Raw genomic sequence first — 23758 nt, 5'->3', positions numbered from 1 at the left:
CTCCAAGATTTGACATTTCTCTCAACTTTTTGATATTCAAACCATTGTTTTTGTCCACCATGAAATTAGACAATATTTGCAATTTTTTTAATTTGACAATTTGTGAAGGCATTTCTTTTAATCGACTGCTACCTTCAACATCAAGATGTCAAAGGTTAATTAGATTCCCAATGCTAATAGGCAACCTGGTAAGCTGATTACATCATGATAATATCAATGTTTGTAAATTGCAAAGACCGCCTATTGAATCAGGTAAACATTTAATGTTGCTTTTAGACAAATTCAGATACCTTAGAAGTTTTAAATTACCAAATTCATTTGGTATCTCATTTATCGGTAACCACTCAAGGAGAGCACCCTTAGGTGTCCTAATCTTGGTATCAATTGTCGAAGCACCTTATTACTGATGAATTGAGTATCGATAAATCTTGGTGTTGATATAACTATGAATGTGCGCAAATGCTCCTTCTTATGAAACCTTTCAAACTTTTAAATGTATCATAATCATCACGAATAAATGATGAATGGCGAGTACTTTTAGGAATGAGATGTTGCAAATTATTTTTGAACTCATCATCCAAATGCAAGCATGTATCTCCAGCAACATATTTAGCTAGAGCATGGACAAGGTCATGCATCACGAATCGTGATCTATTGCTACTCGACGATCAAAAAATGACCTTGACAGTAGCTCATCAAAATACTTATCACCAAGATCTTCAATTTTCCTATTATCTTTTGATTGTTGAATTAACCCCTCCGCCATCCACATGAAGATTAACCCTTGCTTTGTAAACTCATAATCCTGGGGAAAAATTGCGCAATAAGTAAAACACCTCTTTAAATGTGACGACAGATGATTGTAGCTCAATCTCAAGGCAGGGATGATGTCACATTCCTTGTCTGTGAAATCCCATACTTTGCTGTACAATACTCTTTCCCATTCACATCCACGTAGTTCAGAGTGCAAAAGGCCACCAAGGGCTCTTGCTGCTAAGGGCGAACCTCCACACTTGTCTACAATTCTCCTGCCAATTGATTCCAAATTTGGGTGCTCATCGATATTCATATGTTCAAAAGCTTGTGTTTGAAATATCTTCAAACAATCATCATAAGGTAACTGTTTGAGCTCATGTAAGTTCTTGTGTCCTCTCATCTTGTTTGCAACATCATTATTGCGAGTTGTGACTAGAATTTTGCTTCCCTGTGCTCCCACCCAGAAAGGGGAGCATAGCCTGTCCAACTCAAAGTAATCATCATTCCACAAATCATCCAAAACTATCAGAAATTTTTTCCCTTCAATTCCTTCCTCAAATTTTCTTGAATTTGATGCAAGTCTTGTGAATCACTGCTTTGAGAATTAGTCACCGAGTTGAGAATCGTCTTTGTTATTCTCACTGCATCGAACTGATCTGAGACACAAACCCAGGCTTTTTTATCAAAATGCTTGGTTATGGTCTCATCGTCATTGTACACCAGTCTTGCCAGTGTGGTCTTGCCCATCCCACCCATGGCCACAATGGAAACCACAGAAAAATTGGTTTTAGTGGGTTCATAGACTAGAGATGCAGTGACTGGCCTTCCCCAAGCAAAGTTGGTTATCGCAGCCACCTTTTCTAGACGAAGCTCAGATTTTTGAGCCGAAATATCTTGTAAGCGGCGAGTGATTTCCCACACCTTGGACCTCATTTTAATATAACGCATAACCTCAGTAGGATTGAAAATGCCAAGACAAGTGGAGATGAGCTTGTGTACCTTGCTCGGCCTGCCTTGATGATCAGCTTCTTTGGCCGTGAGCTCCCGTTGCAAAGCTTCGTAGGCGAACTCGTCCAAGATGTCCTCCATATCATAAGCCAAATCTTTCAGATTGCCCAGCCACTCTTTCACAGAGTGATCCGTGATCTGCTTGTCCTCCGCGTCATTAAGCTCTTCACGAATATCCGACAATTCTATCTCATATTTCTTGAGATCAGAGTACACCCATTGTTGGCGTGCAAAGTCGAGTAATTCAGTGGAGGCCAACTGGTCAAACAACAGGCCGATGGCAGCAGAAAGAAGAGCCTCTCCCACAGCTTCCATGGTTGGTTTGTACTTTGTTTGCACAGAGAGAGAGAGCAAATCGAGGAGTGGGTAAAAAAGTGAAGCAGAAAGAAGGCGGTCTTTTATTTTTTATTTTTTTTTTGCATGATATTTCTTTCATACCAATCAAAACTATGAAGAAATTTTTATTAAAATTCATAAAATATATTGTTTTTGTTGCATCAATATGTTTCATTTCATTGTAAGAAAGCTAAATAAAATGTGATATTTTTTAATTTCTGATTTGTAACATTTTTTTTCTTATTTATTCTAATCTTATATGCATATTACACTATTAGGCAAAGTTGTCAATGACAATGATTGTTATTTATAATAGCTTGAACTTAAAAGCATCCTAGCTTATGATACTCAATTATATTCACCTCTACAACTTAGTTTCAAAATAGATAAATAAATAATAAATAATAATATATATATATATAATGTTGGAATGTATACCAAATTCCTAATTAATAAAGGTTTTTTTTTTTTTTAGTAAAAAATGTTATGCTGATCATAGAAGGAGACCCCTAGAGTTCCAAATAGGAGATCACGTGTTTTTACGTGTAACACCTCAGAGAGGCGTATTTCGATTTGGTAAAAGGGGAAAGCTTGCTCCAAGATATATTGGGCCCTTTAAAATCCTTCAAAAGGTCAGAGAGGTAGCATACAAATTAGCCTTACCAACATGATACGTTTCATGTCTCCATGTTGCGGAAGTATGAGCCTGATACCACACATGTACTAGATTGACATGATTTGAATTTGCAAGAAGATGTAATGTATGAGGAAGGGCCGAGAGAGATTTTAGAAAAGAAAGAGCAAGTACTACGAACCAAAACCATACCTCTAATGAAAGTGTTATGGAATCATCATGGAGTGGAAGAAGATACATGGGATTTGGAATCAAATATGAGAAACAAGTACTTGGAACTCTTTACAGGTTCGCTTCTTTAAATTTTGAGGACCAAATTTTTGTTAGGGGAAAAGGATGTAATACCTAGTACTAATGAATTAAATAGGCAATAATGATTATCTTAGTACTTACTTTAAACATGCTTAATTAGATGTTAAAACTAGTTTAGTGCTAATCTTGTTTAATTATGAATTAAACTTTGATTAAGGTTAAGTGGGATTAGTTAATAACTTAAGCATGCTTATTAGGTTCTTAGGGGCTGATTAGAGTTATGAAAACCTAAAGGACTAATGGGCAATTGTAGGTTTAATATTGGTTAATTTGGATGATTGAAGTGCAAAATTGGAAAGTTGGGGTTGGTGGCAGCCATGTGGCTTGCCACCTCCTACTTAGCTGCATGGAGACCCCTTTATAAGGGCCTGTAGCTCGTTTTGCAACATTTCACCTGTAACAGCTTGGGTTAGAGAGAGGATCTAGAGAAATAAAGTGAAGATTTGAGGTAAGCAAGTTGTTTAATTTAGTAATTTGGTTTATTTTGGTTCCTAATAGTATGTTGAAACAAATTAATGGTAAAATTTGTGTAAAAGATGAGTGTAATTAGCTACAAACATGTTTTAGTTAAAAATCACAATTAATTAAGGATTAAAGTGTTTTAGCTTAAGTATTTTATTAATGGTGAGATCAGCATAAATCTTTGTTTAGTTTGGTTTGATTGAAAAATAGATTAGTAAACACGTGATTAATTAGGTTATTTAGACACCTGGGATTTGTTAATGGGTTAGGCTTTAGGAAAAAAATCAAAACAATTAGTCTTTGGTAATTAATTGGAGAATATGAGAATTAAAAATTAATAATAGTAAGTTGTTAAAAATTAGTAAGAAAGGAAAATTTCATAAGTTTTAATTGAATAAATTTTTATGGTTAAGAAACCTAAATTATGTTGTTTTATTTCAGTTCCTTGTAATATGTAAAGATTGCCTACATAGAAGTATCACAAAGGGAAATCAGTGTAAGGTAGAGAATTTTATGTTGTTCCATGGTGTATCTGATTTCTTTCCTGGAAACATTTATTGGAATTTCATGTCATTTTTATGATTTCATAAAATGTTTTAATGTGTCATTGCATCTTGGTTTATTGTATTGAAATGTTACAACGATATTGGAATGTATATTGGTATGAAGATTCATGGTTCTATGTTGTAGAAATGGTTCATAATGTGGTTGCATTGCAAGAAGGATATGGAATAATCATAGATGATATTTAGAGAATTGATTGGTGGGAAGTGTTTATGTGATGCTACAGGCATTATCCTTTGATATATTGTTTATGTGGGATCATGGGTTCTTGGGTGAAAATCCCTAAAGCCCTCGAGGAAGACACTCCGATATGGGTGTATGAGGTTGGTCTTGCCACTAGGTTTTAGTCCATGGGGTTGGTCCTGCCCCTGGGTTTTAGTCCTTAAAGACACGAGGTTGGTCCTGTCCTTGGGTATGAGTCCCAGAAAACACGGGGTATGACTTACCCTTGAGTGATGTCCCAAATAGTCATTATTATATTGACTGAGTATCTTGTGGAGCATTAATATATGATGTGTAGATTGGTGGGGGTTAGTAGTTTATTAGTTGTGAAAGAATGGATGAGGAAAAGCAAAGATGAAACCAACAAACACATGCATACATGTTTGACATGATTACATATTTGTTAATGGTTATAAAATGTATATCATGCATGCTATTATATGTTTAATTCAAGGTTTTTAAGGGTATGCTTAGGATGGTTATAAACTTTCTTACTGAGTTATGAACTCACCTTATCCCTTCCACCTTTAGATGCAAGTCAAAAGACCTATGCTGGAAATAATGCTTGAGCATTGATTTTCTATTGATTGGATGTTGTTGGCTCACATTGAAAGTGTTTTGAGGCTTTGCTTTTGTATTAAAGACTAAATCTTTTTTAAGTAATGATGTAATGTATATTTGTTATGTACACTTGTAGTATGGGCTACCCATAGTGAACCATGGGATTTTGGTATATGTAAATTAATGTAGTATAAGTTTATTTTGTGAAACGAATCACATTTTATTAACTACTAGTTACAAAGTTTAATACAGGATGTACTCTTTATAACAGGTTTTGCATATTCTCTTTCTGTGCAAAATCAAGCAGGAACTCAGCATTTAAATTTTTCTATCCCCATATTTTGTTTAAGAGCACTTATGTTGTGATTGAGTATCAATTGTTATGTTTGAAAAAAAAAACGGGGGTGTGACATTTATTAACTTAGGTTTAATAAATTAAAAGTAGGTTGATCTCTTACCTATCCTTTTTAAATTAATCTTGAGATCAATAAGAATCATACAGACCATAATCATAAGAAGTGCCAAAACAAAAGTCGATTTGATATTTAATTAGTTAATTTTATTAACTATAAGATATAAAATTTGTTAGGAGGTGTCTTAAATTCCAAATTAGAATATATTTTTTTCTTTTGTGAAAAGAATATTACATAGAATATTTCCAAAGTTTATATGTGATTGTAATTAAATAGAAGTTAATACAAATATATTTATAAATATTTTTAGATATGAAGAGAAAAAGTTATGGAAGATATGAAAAAGAGATGTGATCAAGAGCAAGAGACGCTGATAGAACAAGAGAGTTCACTAAGGAAGGGTGTAGATGTGAAGAAGAATGAGAAACATTTAGTGAAGCAAAATGATTCATGGTTTATGATAGAGATTCAAAGAACAGGAAAAGTGGGATGTTTGGGTCTTGGTAGTTGTCTAACCTTTGTATGTGGTTTGCTTTATTAATATTAGTATTCTTCCTTTGATATGTTTAAATTGAGGTTTCGGTTTTCCTTTTGGTCATAAGATGGATTTTGTCATGTAATCAATTATGCCCGTTTCCAATTTCATTAGAAACTTGTGTTAAACGATTTGGCAAATGAAAATAATTATTTTTCTATAATTTTTTTTTAAATTTTGTTACTTAATAAAAAATAGAATATAGATAATATTAACCATCAAATAGAAAGACAAATATGACAATTAATGTGTTTTCACATCAAATTTGTACTTAGATGGTTTTGCTTATATGAAGTAATTTAATGCAACTATGAAGATTTATATGCAGTAAACTTTATATAATTTTAGATTTAATAATCGATTAATTTTTATTTGAAGATATAAAAACATAAAATAAAAGTCTTGTTCGAAAACTATTATTGAAAACAACATGAAAAATGGGGTTTTTCACTTAGAAATATACATTTGACAAACTTCTAATATAAAACAATTTATTTTTAGAATTTATTCTTAAAACAAGTTATTTTTTAGAACAAAATTGAAATGTTTTTATTTTTTTCACAACAATTTAAATAAAAATTGAAGATATAGATAATATATATTTTGGTTGGACGATGAACTTGTTATTTTATGAACTTCAAATATTCAAATTTCACGGAGAAGGAATCTCATATCTATCTCAAGTTATATGCATCCCATTTTTACCACTAGCAAACCTTAATCACAACTTTGTTTAATAATGAAAGAACTTGTTCAAGTAAAAATAGAATTTCTATAAGATGCAAAAAAATTTTGGCTTCCACATCTACTCAAATAAGCATAGAACTTTTTCTTCAACTTTTAAGTTTTTGACTTCTCAAAAATCAATTTAAATTGGATTGATAAATTATACAAGGTTACAATATAATATTACAATGTATAAATATTATTTTCACTTCTATATTTTCCATGAAATTATTTATTTATTTAAATTGAAATGTCCTTTGGTATTTATTTGTACCTATAAAAATAAAAAATTATTTTAAATCTTAGGTATGGTGATGCTTAAGTATTTAATAATTTTAATTAGATAATTACATTTTATTTTACATTTTACATATAAAATAATTAATTACATTTTATATTATATTATTTAATTAGTGATATTTAAATTTTAATTAGTTTTTAATAATATAATTAATAGTTAAATAATTAGATTTATTTATGTTTAAATCTAATTAACAATAAGTTCAATGCAACAAGAAAAAAAAAAGCTTATCGTTATTATTTTGAAGTGGATTTTGATTTTAAATTTTACAAGTAGATTTGCTTGAATAACCTTATAAATTAGTAGAATTTAACAAGTTGCAAATAGTTCCCCCACCTAATCTTTTAAATTAATCTTGATGTTGACAAGCACTTTGCCAACCATAATTATAAAAAGACAAATAGGTCAAGTTGATTTACTAGATTTCAAGTGGGTGCCCTTACCTAATCTTTGAAATTAATCTTGATGTTCACAAGCACTTTGCCAATCATAATTATAAAAAGACAGATAAGTCAAGTTGATTTTACTAAATTGAGATTAATAAATTGCAAGTGGGTGCCCTTTACCTAATCTTTTAATTTAATCTTCATATTGATAAGAACCAAATTGGCCATAATTATAAAAACAAGAAGACGACAAGCTATGATTACTTTTATTGACTAAAATTTAATGAATCACAATTTCTCTTACCTAACCTTTAGATTAATCTTGATAACTTTGCAATAGTAATTATAAAAAGAGAAAGACGACAAACTAATTTAATTGGCTAATTTTGTTAACTTAGGTTTAATAAATTAAAAATAGGTTGATATCTTACCTATCCTTTTTAATTTAATCTTGAGATCAGTAAGAATCATACAAACCATAATCATAAGAAGAGCCAAAACAAAAGTCGATTTGATATTTCATTAGTTAATTTTATTAACTATAAGATATAAAAAATTGTTAGGAAATGTCTTAAATTCCAAATTAGAATATACCATTTTTTTTTTTTGTGAAAAGAATATTACATAGAATATTTCCAAAGTTTATATGTGATTGTAATTAAATTCAAGCTAGTACAAATATATTTATAAATATTTTAGGACATGAAGAGAACAAGTTATGGAAGAGATGAAAAAGGATGTGATCAAGAGCGAGAGACATTGGTAGAACAAGAGGGTTCACTAGGGAAGGGTGTAGATGTGAAGAAGAATGAGAAACACTTAGTGGAGCAAAATGATTCATGGTTTATGATAGAGATACAAAGAGCAAAAAAAGTGAGATGTCTGGGCCTTGGTAGTTGTCTAACCTTTATATGTGGTTTGCTTTATTCATGTGTTCTTCCTTTAATCTTTTTAAATTGAGGTTTCCATTTTTCTTTTGTTCCTAAGATGGATTTTGTCATGTAATCAATTATGCATGTTTCCAATTTCATTAGAAACTTGTGTTCAATGATTTGGGAAATGAAAATAATTATTTTTCTATAATTTTGTTAGTTAATAAAAAGTAGAATATAGATAATACTAGCCATCGAATAGAAAGATAAATATGATGTATCCTCATTTTAGGGGAAGCGAGCAATCTGGGGCCAATCTCTATCATTCTCCTTGAAACATCTTTGATTTCAAAGTTTGATAAAACTTAGAAGACAACCTTTCACTTGGCAAGGAGGACTAGAACAAGGCATCCCTCAATCTCTACAAGTTAAAGAAATGAAGTTTTGAAGACCAAGGGAGGAGGCTAGGTTTCCATATTTGATAATATTTTCATTGAAAGATTAATGAGAGTTGTAGCAAGAAATCCTGTCAAAAGGAAATTGCATTTAACAATGTACAATATAAAATGAATGAACTAAGTTTTTAGAGAATTGAATCTTTCGAGGCTCCACAAAAATAAGAGGTTTTAATACTCTTGCAAGTGTATTCATGAAATTGTTTCCTCAAAGGACTCCTGAACCTGGACAATGTACAACACAAAGCTGTTAAAGAGATGTGAGACTCTAAATCTGATGAGGTAGGACTTGAGATCCACATTTTCTTAAGTGAAGAATTCTGATGTTGTAGACACACTAGTAGTTTCTAGATTTAGATACTTTTCTTCAAATATTTGTATAATGTACATCTTCTTTGACATTGCTGCTCCAATAGCATGTCCAATAGGATGTGCAACCTATTTAGGCATACTACACGTACAACAAAAAATTTCATTAAAACAAAAAACTTTTACTAAAACAAAAATATGAAGTTAATGTCTAAGAAGATAAGATTTATATATAGTGAATGAGCATGTTTGATTTTAGCACAAAGGGAAAGACGCCAAAATTTTTAAGAATATCATCACCACAAGTACCTAATTTGCATCATTAAAAATTCCACAAGGATTTGATGGCTAGGCAATAAAATAATTCTAATAAATGAGTTAAAATCAGCTGAGCTAAGAAAGATTAAATCCAAATAAGCATCAATCATTAAAGAATTAGCCAACTACGAAAGACTTCAAATGACATTTTCTCTGTAATTTCTATTCCTAATTGGCCTCATTTGATTGTACCAAAATATTATTAATTTGCTTTAAAGGAAGTGGGTGACTCATATCTTTGAAAGGGTGTGAGAGGTGGAAATCCCTCGATCTCTAGTGATTCAAGAGGATAATTCCTATGGCTATTGTTGTCATCATATATCATTCAGCTAGCTATAGACCACAAAATTGAACAATCATGAATACATAGATGCTTAAATATGGTATGTACTTTATCTAGTGGAAAAGCTTATGAGACTTGGACATCTCGAGATTTCTAGGAATTAAGACAGATACAAGTTGTTGCTTCTTGTTATAATTTATCTGGATTGCAATCATCAAGCACTAACTCCATTCACTACATGTTTTGAGCCTTCAACATAAAACCCAAATTCCATTCTTTCAACCAAAAAAAAATCATTAATAACTCATCTGAAAACCATTTTATGTTGCTCAAATTATAAAATGTAGGATGTAACTGACTTCCATCATTGAAAATGAATTGATATAACTTTACAATACTAGTATATTCAGCTTTTGAAATGGCTGAAACTAATCCTAGAATCAAAAATCACATACACAAGTAGATATTTAACAAAAGAGGATCCAAAATCTCTTCAATTGATTAATGTATAAATGAATTAATCAAAATTTTTAGAGATAATTATGGGGAGATGAACCTTGTACCTTTCAGTTTCTTATTCTTCTTGAACAGAGCAATGTGCATCAAGTGTTGAGCACCTAGGAATCTCCCTTCCTCCACAGGCAAAATCTGAACAATCTATCCTTTCTTCATATTCCACTTCCTTGAAAATTCAAAACATGAAGAAAATATCATCAAAATTGAGACAAAAATAAGTGCATCAACTATCTCAAGAAGAGATTTATGCCTACTGCTTACCTTTTGAAGAAGTCCACTTGGTTAGAGCACATTTTACATGGACACCCAATCACTACAAGCAATTGAACCAAAGGAGAGTTCAAACATCTAAAAAATTTGACAAACTAAAGTATCATAAAATACTTCATATGAATTCTAAATGATCTCATATCTAAAAAAACATTGGCATAAAATTATTGTTGTTTACCTTACATGTTTCTTCCATGGTCATAATCGAAACTTTGTTTATCATAAGAAATCTTCTATGCTCATCTTGATTACTTACAATGAACACTGAAATGAAAAGAAAAAAAACACAAAAAATGATGATTAGTTTGGTTTGATAAATTTAGCACGCATAATTTCCTTTTTCTTGCATGAGAAAAGAAAGAGTATATATATATATGAATTTAATAATTTTTTAAATTAGCAATTATAAAACTATTTTGGTTCTCATAAAATTTATGGGAAAGTAGGGAAAAAAAATTGTAAACTTTTTCTCTTGTTTGATTGTTCATCGGAAAATTGAGGGAAAAACAAAAATCTATGAGAAATTTATTTAACACTTCTGAGGAAACAAAAATGTTTTAGATGTTGTCAAATTGATAATTTAAACGTGTTTAATTCCAATTAAATGAGTTTAGTAAAACACATGAAATTGTGAATAAAATTATTTAAAAAGCATTGAAATTCAAGTCATTAAAGTTGTCCATAAAATTTGGTATATTGAAGCAAGAAAAAAACAAAGCAATTTGAATGACTTGCTAATAAAGCAACTAACTAGAATATGCCCTAGATTTGTTCATTGCCCTCTATATAAGACATAAACAAAGAACACAAAAAAAAAAAAAACCAAGAAAAAAAACAAACAAATGAAAAACAGAGAACACTTCTTACGTTATTTTTTCTGATTTATATACATTTTTGTTGGTTTTCTTTTGACCATAAAAGGTTCGAGCATTGGCATTGTCATGTGTAAATTATTGTGGCTACAAACTTCATCCGTATCTAATTGCACACCTGTCCAAACTCTTGATGATGAAGGTATGATTGCATTTACTAGCATTAAATTGCTAAAATTTGTCATCCAAAGTTCCAATTTCTTTTGAACCTTGAAGACTTCATTTGCATTCTTGTAGGAATTAGATGTGGAATCATTTTGCAATGCTTGTGGTCTTGAGACCAGCAGTGATGAATGGGGAAATAAGTTCTTATCAACCAAGCAAACAAACTTCCATTATCCCAAGGAAGTCTTTCCAAGCTACTGCCTTATGGGTTTGGAACACTTTTAGAGGTAACAATCAATTGGAACTAGTTACTCTTTCAAACTTCGTATTGTACAAATATAGCCTGCATGTGCAACCATTTTTGATCCCATAATTTCAAGAATTTATGACACCTTCTAGTGGTTAGTTTTTCTGGGAATGGAGTAAAGCAATCTATTCACTCCAAGAAACTATCGTAAGAGGAATAGTAGATAACCTCACAAGACCAACTTTATGTGTGTGCATGGAGGTGCATGTTTTCTGCATCCCAATCATGCAGTGTTGTGTCAAATGGAACAATAGCAAGTGATGATAAGTGGTATTTCTAAAATCTTCTAAGAGTATTCCATATATTGTAATATTGTTTTCTCAAAACTGTCTGTGAGTCTTATGTGTAATATTAGAGTTGACCTCTTGTAAGCTATCAACTGATGTTGTAACTTAACTTGAAAGGGAAATTCTATAAATTTAGCCTTGGTTTGGCTCTTGGAAAGCAAAGAAAAATTAGGTTAATAGTGAGTTGATTTCTTCCTTCCCATGGATGTAAGCACATTCTTGAATTATGTTAATTATGTTTTGGTTTATTTTGTTGTTTTCTTGTTTATTGTTCAATTGTCTCCGCATAACAAGTGGTATCAAAGTTGTTTCCAACACAACAGATGATTCCTATGCTAACACAATGTTTGAGGCTAAATGTAAGATGGTAAAAGTTTCTAGAATATTTCCCTATGACAACTGCCAATAAAGGATGTACTTAACAGGAAGTTCGTAAGGTGTTACATGGCAAGTTAAACAAGACAATACCAAAGATGTCTGAAATATTTGGGGCCATTGATCCAACAATAGCAGAGAATAACACAAGAAGAGACCCTCTAATCACCATTTTTTGCTTTTGATTCTTCTCTACAAAGCATCATCTCCTTTATACAAAAAGACAACCCATGGCTAAGCCCACATTATTCTCTACATATCCCAAAAAAACCCTCCAACCCATGGCATGGCGCACTTTTTGGGGGTATTTTTGCTACTAAATTTGTGGTAGTCTCTCAAATACCTAAACTATCCTCCAGATTTTAAGGCATGGCCTACTCTTTGAGGTGGTATTTTAGGTACTAATTTTTGTTAAGAGGTTTTGGTGTGAAAACTAGAGGGCTTTACACACGTTGCATGTATTTTCTTTTGCATGCATTACACGTAGATCGAAGTTTATGTAGTTACTCTCTTTTTGTGAGTCCAATAGTACTGTAGTGCCACGTCACCATATGATGGGCTCTTTAGTCTTTTCAAACCCAAAAAAAAACACCAAAAAAAAAAAAAAAAACTAATACTAAAAGGATTGCTAACTAGCTATGTGGAGGTGAACCTCTATAGCTAGCTTCTTAGAGGGACCATGATCACTTAGGCCAAGAAAGTTTGAGGTGATAATAGGTCTGTGATGCCCTTAGATGTTTTAGGCACATGTGCATTACACTAATGTATGCAACGAGTCTATAACCTTGATTGACAGGTCTGGGTAATCTTTGAAATTTCATTGTGATGGGAAGGTTCCATGTGAACAACAGTTGCACACGTCAATCTTAAGAGACGAGGGAAGCCCGTTTAATAGCGCACAATGTGCGAGCTTTGAAAGGCAATCAGGTTAACATTTTTTAATTGGGACATGACAGCAAACAACAACATTAGGTAGTTTGGAGATGTCGTCATAGTAATTGTTATCAATATTTTTTATTTATTTCATAGAAATTGAGGATTAAAAAAATACCACAAAAATTAGAAAAAACAAAATTAATTACATGGCTTACATTTCAAATATTTAATAAAATATTGTATGAAAAATTGAATACATACATTATTAAATGGCTGATTCTCTTCTTTATTCTTTTAATTGTCTCATCCTATTAAATTACTCATCTAATATTAATTTATTTTAAAGGTAAAATTAATTATTTTGTAAAAAACTTTTAATTGACCAAGTTTGTGCCATGCATCTAATATATACTTAAATAACTTTTCCATGCTATAATCCTCCAACTAAGGAATGAAATCAAAACTTAAAAATCATTTATATATATAGATATATGTTATTAAGTTTAGGTAGTGAAGCAATTATTGTGGATATAAAATTAATGCCAAAAACTTTTTGATTGTTCCTTCACATTCTCCACAACCAAACAAAGGATATAAGAAAAATAAAGAAAGAAAATTAGGGTAGTTTGATTTTTTGTTCTCATCTTGTCATGAAGTTAATAGAAGAATGTTGGGTTAGTGCTCGACAGTTAAGTGACACTAGGGTATAATGATTCTTCCAATCAGTAAATATATCCACTTTAATTTCAATGGATCATCATCACTTTAAATTGCATCCACATGGTTAAGAGCAACTCATATGTATATAATATCATGAATTTCTTCTTATTCAATATGGAATATCAAATTAGGTATCTTTCAATTTTAGGTATTGTATAAGTGTTTCAATTCAAATGACTTGGCTTAATGTATACTCAAAGCCTTTACAAAGGAACGTACATGTAATAAAGTGAAAATTAAACCTTGTCGCCCGTCTATCTCTAGTATGAAACACAACTCCATTAGCCCTTAAACATCTGCAAAAAAAGATATACACCTTTGTTACATTAATTAAAATAAATGATAGAAAAAGAAACTCTATATATCCATGTACAAAATTTGATTAGATTTGCTATATATATAAAGAGAGAGAGAAAAAGAAAAAAAAACTGCTTAGATTAAGGATCTCATTAATTAATACCTAGAAAATATAAAATAATAAAAAAATATTAGAAGGTGTGAATTATAAGATAAGATTACATTTTTGAACTAGATTCATCGAAAGATGGCATATTGTATGAACATTTTTACTCTATATATAAAAACTTATATTATGGTTGAGATGTATTAATTTGTCATATTTTTGGACAATTCAAGTAATGAGTAATTACACTAAATTAAATTATTGACCTTATTAATTGATACCTCAAGAGTATAAAATAGTAAGAAATGAATAATACAAACTTCATCGAAATATTTTATAGACATATTGCGTAAATATTCTTATTTAATAAAATTTTATATGTCATTAAATAAATAGAGAATTTTAACATTAATTGCAATGCTAAGTAGAGAGATCTCATATTTAAGCTGATGATTAAGGCTTATTTGATAAACTTAATACTTATTACTTAATAACTTAAGTTGACTTTAAGTTAGATTATATTTAAGTTACTAAAATTTATTATTTAATATTTACTTTAAGTATTAAAGTTATTTGATAAAATTAATTTAAAAATCATTTTAAATTATCAAATTGTCATATTTATCTTCGTTAATTTGATAACTAGATGCAGATAAATGAAACAAAATAAAATTGAGATTAAGAATAAATTAATTACTTTGATTTAACACTTAAATTAAAAGTAACTTTAAATATAATATTAAGTTATTTTATCAAATATATTTAATCTATTTAATAATTAAATTAAGTTATTATGTCAATGAATGATTACCAAACACCCTATAAGACCCAAAAAATCGAATGAGTTTTAATAGTATTCAGGATGGACATGACTAGGTGGCGGTTCAATGCTGATTAATCATAATTCAATCAAGGCAAAATATATAACAAATACAAGTCAAACTGCACCATCCAAATGGGCGCCAAGAAGTTACATTTGACAAATGCCATTAAACCTCTACAGCTAGCAATTATTTTGATCACAGAAAAAATGGCAAAAAGTGTGTTGTACTTCATCTTGAAGCCCATTAACTTCATCTTAATTTGATCCAAATTGCAGAAACATGCAAAACTCCATGAATCTATGGTGCTATGGTGGCCTACATTCATATAACTGGGGACACTTTGGTTTACACCACAATGACCCCAAACAGGGTTTGTAGAGGCTTTATCAAGATCACTAGCTTTAAAAGACTAAGGAAAGAAAGATGTTCTCAATGAAAACTTGGAGTCAAATTGCAGATAAAGACCTAAAACTCCCATTCAATGTGTTTTAGGAATTGTTGTTTCATGGGATAAGCTGCTTGGTTTGTACATGTCTCCTTGGTGATACTTAGAGATTGGAAAAGTATACTCTCCTTTGTGATCTGGTTTGTATATGGGCAGATGAATGTTCATGCCAGGTTCATATATGTTTCTGACATATATCACCCTGGAAGGATCTAGATCAAGGGGATGAGTTTGAAAAGCTTGAGTAGGTTTAAGATGTTCCCAGAATTGGTGAGCATGATATATATCAACATGATATTGCAGAAGACAACAGAGCTTCTGAAATATATCAGGTTCAATAGTAGGAAATCTTATCAGCTGTCACTTATTGTAATCCTATGCTCTCAATATTCATTTGTTGAAGAAGAAGAAAAAAATGCTTTCACACTATTCAATTACAGGAGAATGTTCAATTATAGAAGAAAATAATATTCACTAGACTCTTTCAACTTAATCAACATGCAGAGAAAAGCAGTCGGGTGGCCAATTATTCACATACCAACTTACATACATCGTCTCTCTACCTCTACTTGTTACTCATTAGCCAAGCTTATAGTAATATAAGCTTGGGCTCATCTCTTTATGTCTCTGATGACAACTCCACATGGGGTTCGCTTCTGGTGATTTTGCATTTGGATTCTGACCCTCTCCAAGTGAAAGGATCAATATCTTCTTGCTATCTGGACTGCAAATGGAAGTTAACCGGTGCCAAGAGGATCAAAAGTTGAGCTTACTACCAATGGACAACTTGTTCTCCAGAGGCTAAGAGATGAAGACAAAGACTGGTAATGTGAGCAGCGAAGCAGTGCATGGTGCCATGCTTGGACTGGAAATTGTATACCAGTATATGGGAGAGCTTCAAGCACCCAACTAATACCATATTGCCAACCAGGGATTGGTGTTGGAGCCTACTGTGCAGTTGCTATTTTTGAGGACCTGAGGTTTGCAAATGGAACTGGAAGCTGTTGGAGGAAAGACTACCTCTTTCAAATGGGAGGTTGGATCAAACTGATGTTTCCAGAAGTGCTCTAATCAAGATATTGAAGTCCAGTGAACTAACTTCAGGCAGAGGCAACCAAAATAAAGCAATTCTAATACTCTCAGTCCTCTTAGGCCCCTCTGTGTTTTTCTTCTTTGTTTCTCTGGCTGCAATTTCTCTAGTTTTCTACCACTTGAACCTCAAAAATCTGCAGCTTTATCACAGAATCCTGAGTACAAGCGATGGTAGAAGCCTTTGACACTGTCTATAAAGGGATATTACCATCAGGTTCTGGAAATTCTGTTGCTGAAAAGAAGTTGGAGAAGGTGGTGGGAGAAGATGAGAAAGAATTCAAAGCAGAAGTGAATGTGATAGGCCAAACTCACCATAAGAATCAAGGACACTTGCTGCGTTACTGTCATGAGGGTGAACACTGACTACTGGTGTTTTTTTTTTTTTTTTTTATGCACAATGGCTCTTTATCAAGCTTCCTTTCTGGAGGCGCCCAAGGACTTGTGTACCTACATGAAGAATGCACTAAACAGATCATCCATTGTGACATAAAGCCCTCAGAACATAACTCTTAGATGATTCTTTTACAGCCAAAGTTGCAAACTCGGACTGGGAAAGCTTCTGATAATCAACCAGACTAGAACACTCACAGGCATCAGAGGGACTATGGGGTATATTCAGACAACTCGAGCAGCCTATGTCTCTTATAATAACACGTTATGAAGCATCAGCTCAATGCCAAGGTTCAATCTGCAAAGCAAGGGATTCATCAATGTTTCCTTCAAACTAAATAATAAGGAACAGAAATGGATCATTCTGCATTTTCAGTGGTGTTTGTTATAGCATTTATACAAGAACTCTAGGGGTTTCTATGTATAACTTCATTCCTATTTTGTCAGTGAATATGGTGATGGTGTTATATTATAAATCATAGTGAACTGGTGGAATTTGATCATTTGGCCAACTTTATCCAAAACTGTTTCACGGTTGAGGGGATTTGACTTTGCCTGGGCGAAACAGCAATTTCTTAAGAAGCTGGGTAACGAAGAGTACCATAATTTGGACTTGTTTCAATGGAAACTCTCCTGTTTTTGTGCATGGTATCTTCAGCTTCAGCTTTTCCTATGCTTTGACTATCCTGAAACTGATCCAAATCTCTTCAATTGATTAAATGTATAAATGAATCCTATTCATTGTTTGGAGTAACAACCAAATTCTGGAAGACTGGGAAAGTTTCAACACTGGAGAGAACAAAATGACAAGACCATAAATTCTGGAAGAGGGCTTTGCTTTCTAACCATTACCATAATTTTAGAGCTCAACCCGAGTGAGTAATTATATTTCAGAATGTTCAGAAGATAATTCTAAGTGATGAACCTTCTACTCACAGTTTCTTGTTCTTCTTGAACAGAGCAATGAACATCAATAGTTCAGCACCCAGGAATCTCCCCTTCCTTCAATTCCTTTACTGGGAAAACTCTGCCAAAATCATAACATCTGTCCTCTTCCTTGGAGGAAAGTCACCTTCCCAATCAAGAAATCATCAGGATTAATTTGAGCAAAACATCAGAGTATACATCAAGAAAGCCTTGATCAAAATCAAAATAAATCAAGAGCTGCCATTTTCTTCTATTTCCTCTTTCCCTGAATGGAATGCCTTTTGGACTGAGGTGATCAATGGTAACAGTCTAACACACTCCTTAAGCTCTGATTGAGGTCAACGGGATTGGCACATTTAATGACTTTTGAAATCATAGCTGTGTGAAGGGATGCAAACATGAATCTCAGGATAATCAACAGTCAACAACTATCAATCAGCAAGGAAAAGGAAATACCTTTGGATATTTACAAATCAAAAATTTGAGAGAGTCCAGCTTCTCTGTACAGAAAGGCTTGAGCTTATTCCATGGCCAGGCTTTAGATGGTTCTGAATTACGGATGAGAGGGTTGAGTTTTCTTTTATTCTGCCATAAGATTAAAAACATCAATGAAACACTAAAAGTTTATATATAGAAGCCCTTTAAAGATAAGAATTGGTAAGAAAGCTCACCATGGTCTAGTAAAACAACATCTGTTAGATAAGTAACCGCCATTCGATTGTCCAGCTAATGCATTTAGATCTAAGATAAGATATGGAAAATAGTCAAAAATAGCTGAAGACAGTCCAAAAACTCATTTGACTAATAATTTTCTAAAAGCAGTAACATAAAACCTGGATGAAGAATCCACCCTCTACCTAACACCACTTCAATACCAATAAATGTTACGATGACCATTTATGGTCTTAAGAGACAGTGGATGTTGTTTGGGCTCAAGACCTAAGACAAGCCAAAAACAAGAAGAAGACAACATCAAAATTGGCACAGAAACAAGTACATCAACTATCTAATAAAGAGATTTATGCATGTAACAAATGCAATGAAATATGAAACAAGATTTTCATGGATTAAACAAAATAGATGGCAAATAGAAGGATAAGGTCACAGACAGGACAATATTAAAGAATGATTATTTGTCCCACCTGAAAATCGAGGCATTCAGAACAGTACACATTTGTAAGTAGTCCATGGAAACCAGGGAACATATGCAGATGTTGTATTCTATTGCATAAGGCAAACACTCAATACTTACAAGCATAACCATGCCCAGAAAGCCATGAATCCCTTTTTGTTTTGCTTTTTTACCTATTCCCATCTCTTATGGCCAGAAGTGCCCAGGATGATATACATCACCAATAAGTTAGAAACCAGCCCATCCAGCAGGTTGAGTAGCCAGCTTGCCCTCAATCTTCTTTGAGTCAACAAACAGCTGGGCATTATTGCCTCCAATGGAGGGTCTGGAAATATTAGAGCTGGCACCAGGGTGGCTGTAAAATCTCTGTTCCAAAACCCCAAGTTTCAGGGCCAGAAGTTGCTTCTGTGGCTGGTTTGTTGTGATGGCCATTTCGGGTCCTAATAGACTTGCTATTGTTGTCTGGGCACCTACCTCAGAGAAAGCCTGCCATGGATTAGAGTCCTGACATGGCTGAAACTGATCCTGAAATCAAAGTTCACATACACAAGTAGATATTTAACAGAAGAGTATCCAAATCTCTTCAATTGATTAATGTGCAAAAGAATTAATCAAAATTTTTAGAGATAATTATAGGGAGATGAACCTTGTACCTCTCAGTTTCTTATTCTTCTTGAACAGAGCAATGAGCATCAAGTGTTGAGCACCCAGCAATCTCCCTTCCTCTACAGGCAAAATCTGAACAATCTATCCTTTCTTCATATTCCACTTCCTTGCAAAAGTCAAAACATGAAGAAAATATCATCAAAATTGAGACAAAAAGAGTGCATCAACTATCTCAAGAAGAGATTTATGCCTATTGCTTACCTTTTGAAGAAATCCACTTGGTTAGAGCACATTTTACATGGACGCCCAATCAGTGCAAGCTGCTGAACCAAAGGAGAGTTCACACATCTAGGCTCATCCCGATTACTTGTAATGAACACTGAAAAAAAAAAAAAAGAATTTAATAATTTTTAAAAATGAGCAATTATAAAACTATTTTGGTTCTCATAAAATTTACTTTCCCGTAAATTTTAAACTTTTTTGTTTTTGTTTGATTGTTTATGGGAAATTTGAGGGGAAAAAAAAATTATGAGGAATTTATTTAACACTTCTTAGGAACCAAAAATGTTTTAGTTGTTATCAAATCGATAATTTAAACATGTTTAATTCCAATTAAATGAGTTTAATCAAACACATGAAATTGTAAATAAAATTATTTAAAAGCATTGAAATTCAAGTCATTAAAGTTGTCCATAAAATTTGGTATATTAAAGCAAGAAAAAAACAAAGCATTTGAATGACTTGCTAATAAAGCACCTAACTAGAATAAATAAAGCAGCTAACTATATAAGAAATTATAAAATAAAAATAAAAATAAAAAATAAAAAATAAAATTGCCAAAAAAAAAACAAACAAAATATCCATGGTTCTTACGTTATTTTTTTCTTAATTTTTCAATAGTTATAAATGGTTCATTTAATTTTTGCAAACTGCCAAATCAAAACAGAGCATGAAAATGTGTTCAACATTTGTTTCAAGCTTGAAGCTTCAAGAAAAAGAAAATCTTAAATCAAATAAACAGAAAGAAAAGTTTAAGCGCAAAAGAATTACCTGACTGTGTATTGGCGGAGTGGCCCTTTGATTAAAATAGCACTTCATTGATCACTATTTTAGGAATGAGATCTATATAACGCCATTCTTCCCCTTTCTCAAATTGACACCGTTTTTCCGGTAAATGACCTCATTAGAACTACAATAAGTGAAGTGATAATGTCATCTAATTAGTAAACCAAACCAAGTCAATAAACTAGAACTTCCTCTAGTATAAAGGTCTTGATACATTAGATATTGAATTTGTTGGATTAAAATCTCATTTATTGCACCTGGAAAGGTAGAAGTAGTAATGCTCATTTTTATTGTGACAGATTATAGAGAAAATTAGACACTGGGAAAATACCAAGCCAGGAGCCATGTCAAGAGCTGCTTTCTTGTTAAAAATTAAGTCCAATTAGAAAATTACAGTAGCGCGTAAGAGAAATTGAAAGTGGTGTTGAGAAGAGAAAGAGGAAGAATGATGTGTTGGGAATGAGATGTAATACCTTATTTATCTTCACACAGGGGATGTGGGCAATCTTGGGCCAATCATCTCCTTCCTCCTTCGAGTACCTTTGTGTTAGATGTGGGCAACTCTCCACATACAGTCGTGAAAGGGTGTCAGGCAATAGTCCTTCCCTTGGCAAAATCGACCGGAGCTTAGGGCAACTTTCGATTACTAGCTGTTCAAGAGAGGTGAGGGTTTGGAGAGACAGGGAGGCTAGGGATTCCAGATTCTGGAATTCTGAAAGGGTAAGGGAGGTGAGAGTTGTAGGAAAAAGAATCGAGTGGGGGTCATCCGAAAAGGAAGTTGCATCTGGAAACATGCCTCTAATCGAGAGGTCTTTAAGAGAGGTAAGTCTGGCAAGGCCCCATTGGGATAGGGGGGTCTTGATATTCTCGCAACAATTCCAGATACTAAGGTTTGTAAGACGAGTGAGCTTTTTTATCTGAGGAAGCAACAATTCCAGATTTTCAAAATCTGCAATACGTAGATTTGTGAGGGTGTTGAGGCAATCTGGTAGGGTTTTGAGATTAGGATACCTCCCGAGGATTAAAGATTGAAGTGAATTATTAGTAGAGTGAAACATCTCCTCTGAAATTGACTCGAGGTGTTCACAACCCCCAATGTCAAGTCGCTCAAGGGTGGATGGAAACTTGCCTCTTGGGAAGGATGTGAGAGATGGACATTTACGGATTTCCAAGTCTTGGAGAGCAGCAGCATATGTGGAATCGTAGTGCATTATTCCCTCTGGTAGAGACTCCAGCTTTTCACAATTACTTATGCTGAGTTCCTTGAGAGTGATGGGTAACCTACCTCTCGGAAAACCAATCAAAGAGGGACACATATGTAGATTTAAGTATTCAAGGGCACACATGTCCATGGTGCTGGTGGTGGCGATGGAATTGCAGTGCATCATTCCTTCTGGAAGAGACTTGAGATTTTCACAATACAATATGCTTAGACTCTTAAGGGTGGTGGGTAATTGCCCTTTTGGAAAGCAAATGAGAGGTGGACATCTGTATATCACTAGCTTTTCAAGGAGACACAAGTTGTTGCTGTCAGTACTGTCGTTCCTCATCTTCAACATCATGCCATCAGGTAGACACTTTAGACCTTCACAATTGTCAAGAATAAGATTTCTCAGCATTGGTGGGAAACCTACATCTGGAAATGACGCTAGCTTTGGACAATTCCTGATTTCCAACTCTTCGAGGCATGTTAGACTCTGCCATCCATTTGGAAGCCTCTCTAGTTTATCACATCCACTTATTTCCAAAGACTGAAGATTGCATCCCAAGGATACAAGTTGATCACAATCTCTAATCTCAAGAGAAAGAGAGTTTTCCGATCCAAAACCATCCTCCCACAAATATTCGAGTTCTTCACATCCCGATACTTCCAAAACCCGAAGCCCTTGCAAAAATTGCACAAATCCTTCATGCAATTTGATAAGCCCTGAAATCCTAGAAATTGTTAACTTGGTGAGTGAGGTGAGGTCATTTCCACTGCTCAAGACCGCCTCATTACATTTTCCTACACGTAATTCCTTCAGCAGTGGAAGTCTTGAAAGTGGAGACTCCAATTTTGGACAAAAGAGAACAGAGAGCTTTGTAAGAGAAGGTAGGTAAGTGGGTAGTTTCATAATCAATTTGGGGCAATCCTCAATTGTAAGCTTATGGAGGCAAGGGAATAATGACTCTGTTGAGGAAGACCAATCCTCCCAGTGCTCCCATTCTAACATGCTATTAAAATGTAGAGACTCTAGTGATGGGAAAAACTTACCTGCAGAAACACGAGTCTCTCCATAAAACTCTGCACCCACTTTTTTTACTCCAACCATTCCTTGGATCCTCAACTGTTTGAGCGATGGCAACTGCCCCAAGCATGGTAAAGACGTGCACTTTCTGCAATCTATGAGACGTAGATCCACCATCTTAGAGAACAAAGCATCCCCTATCCAACGTGGGAATTCTGGACCACCATACAACTGAATGCAGAGTTTGTTCAGATTCGAACATGGTTGTAGAGAGTCAAGGACATCCATTTGATTCTTTTCATTCCCTGAACCATCCATCTCAAAACTCCACTGCATTATCAAGCTTTCAAGGTTATGCTTCAATTTTAAATCGGCATCCCTTGCATCTTGAATATTCACCACATTTTCCAATTTCGAAATGTAAAGTTCTCCTCGTAGATGTGACATGTCCTTCAACTCCTTGATTGTCAAACCCTTTTTTTGTCCACAATGAAATTAGACAATATCCGCAAATCTTTTAGTTTGCCCATTCGTATAGGCATTTCTTGTAATTTTACTGCACCAGCAACGTCAAGATGTCGAAGATTGATTAGGTTACCGATGCTAATAGGCAACCTGATAAGCTCTTTACAGCATGATAATTTCAATGTCAGAAGGTAAAAAAGATTACCAATTGAATCCGGTAACCATTTTATACTGGTGTGGGACAAATTAAGGTATCTCAAATGTTTCAACTTACCAAATGAATCTGGTATCTCACTTATCTTGTAATAAGTCAATGAGAGCACCCTTAAGTGCCCTAACCTTGGTATCAATTCTTCAAGCACCTTGTTACTTATGAAGTGATCACCCCATGTTCGTTGTT

At 33.3% G+C, this 23758-nt stretch overlaps 1 protein-coding gene, 1 long non-coding RNA gene and 1 pseudogene across 6 annotated transcripts; 1 reads left to right on the top strand and 2 right to left on the bottom strand.

Moving 5' to 3' along the window:
• Positions 1–637: 637 nt before the first annotated feature.
• Positions 638–2079, bottom strand: LOC117910500 (annotated as a pseudogene).
• Positions 2080–10487: 8408 nt separating this feature from the next.
• Positions 10488–23442, bottom strand: LOC117910501 (putative disease resistance protein At3g14460). Of its 5 annotated transcripts, none has more exons than XM_034824571.1 (9): positions 21139–23442; positions 20651–20789; positions 19862–19979; positions 19648–19766; positions 19115–19519; positions 18534–18603; positions 18319–18447; positions 17134–17233; positions 16932–16992 (listed from the first exon to the last, which is right to left on the bottom strand). In XM_034824571.1, exons 1-2 carry the CDS (start codon positions 23338–23340, stop codon positions 20784–20786), a joined length of 2208 nt encoding a protein of 735 aa, XP_034680462.1. In that variant the 5' UTR covers positions 23341–23442; the 3' UTR covers positions 16932–16992; positions 17134–17233; positions 18319–18447; positions 18534–18603; positions 19115–19519; positions 19648–19766; positions 19862–19979; positions 20651–20783. The 5 variants fall into 5 exon arrangements, with proteins under 5 accessions (XP_034680466.1, XP_034680465.1, XP_034680462.1 ...); XM_034824573.1 differs by having other exon boundaries at positions 19862–19923; XM_034824572.1 differs by having other exon boundaries at positions 19862–19920.
• Positions 11272–15816, top strand: LOC117910503. Its single transcript, XR_004650690.1, has 2 exons — positions 11272–11503; positions 15284–15816. It is a non-coding gene; the product is annotated as an uncharacterized LOC117910503 (long non-coding RNA).
• Positions 23443–23758: the final 316 nt, after the last annotated feature.

Source organism: Vitis riparia, unplaced genomic scaffold (genome assembly GCF_004353265.1).
Source record: "Vitis riparia cultivar Riparia Gloire de Montpellier isolate 1030 unplaced genomic scaffold, EGFV_Vit.rip_1.0 scaffold762_pilon_pilon, whole genome shotgun sequence".
In the NCBI taxonomy this organism is placed as follows: domain Eukaryota; kingdom Viridiplantae; phylum Streptophyta; class Magnoliopsida; order Vitales; family Vitaceae; genus Vitis; species Vitis riparia.
Note: the sequence above shows the minus strand (reverse complement) of the source record. Positions and strands in the feature narration are given on the sequence as shown.

What these genes read in the sequence shown, in the direction of transcription:
- LOC117910501 (XM_034824575.1), bottom strand. Translation starts at nt 23,340, where the DNA reads ATGTCACATCTACGAGGAGAACTTTACATTTCGAAATTGGAAAATGTG.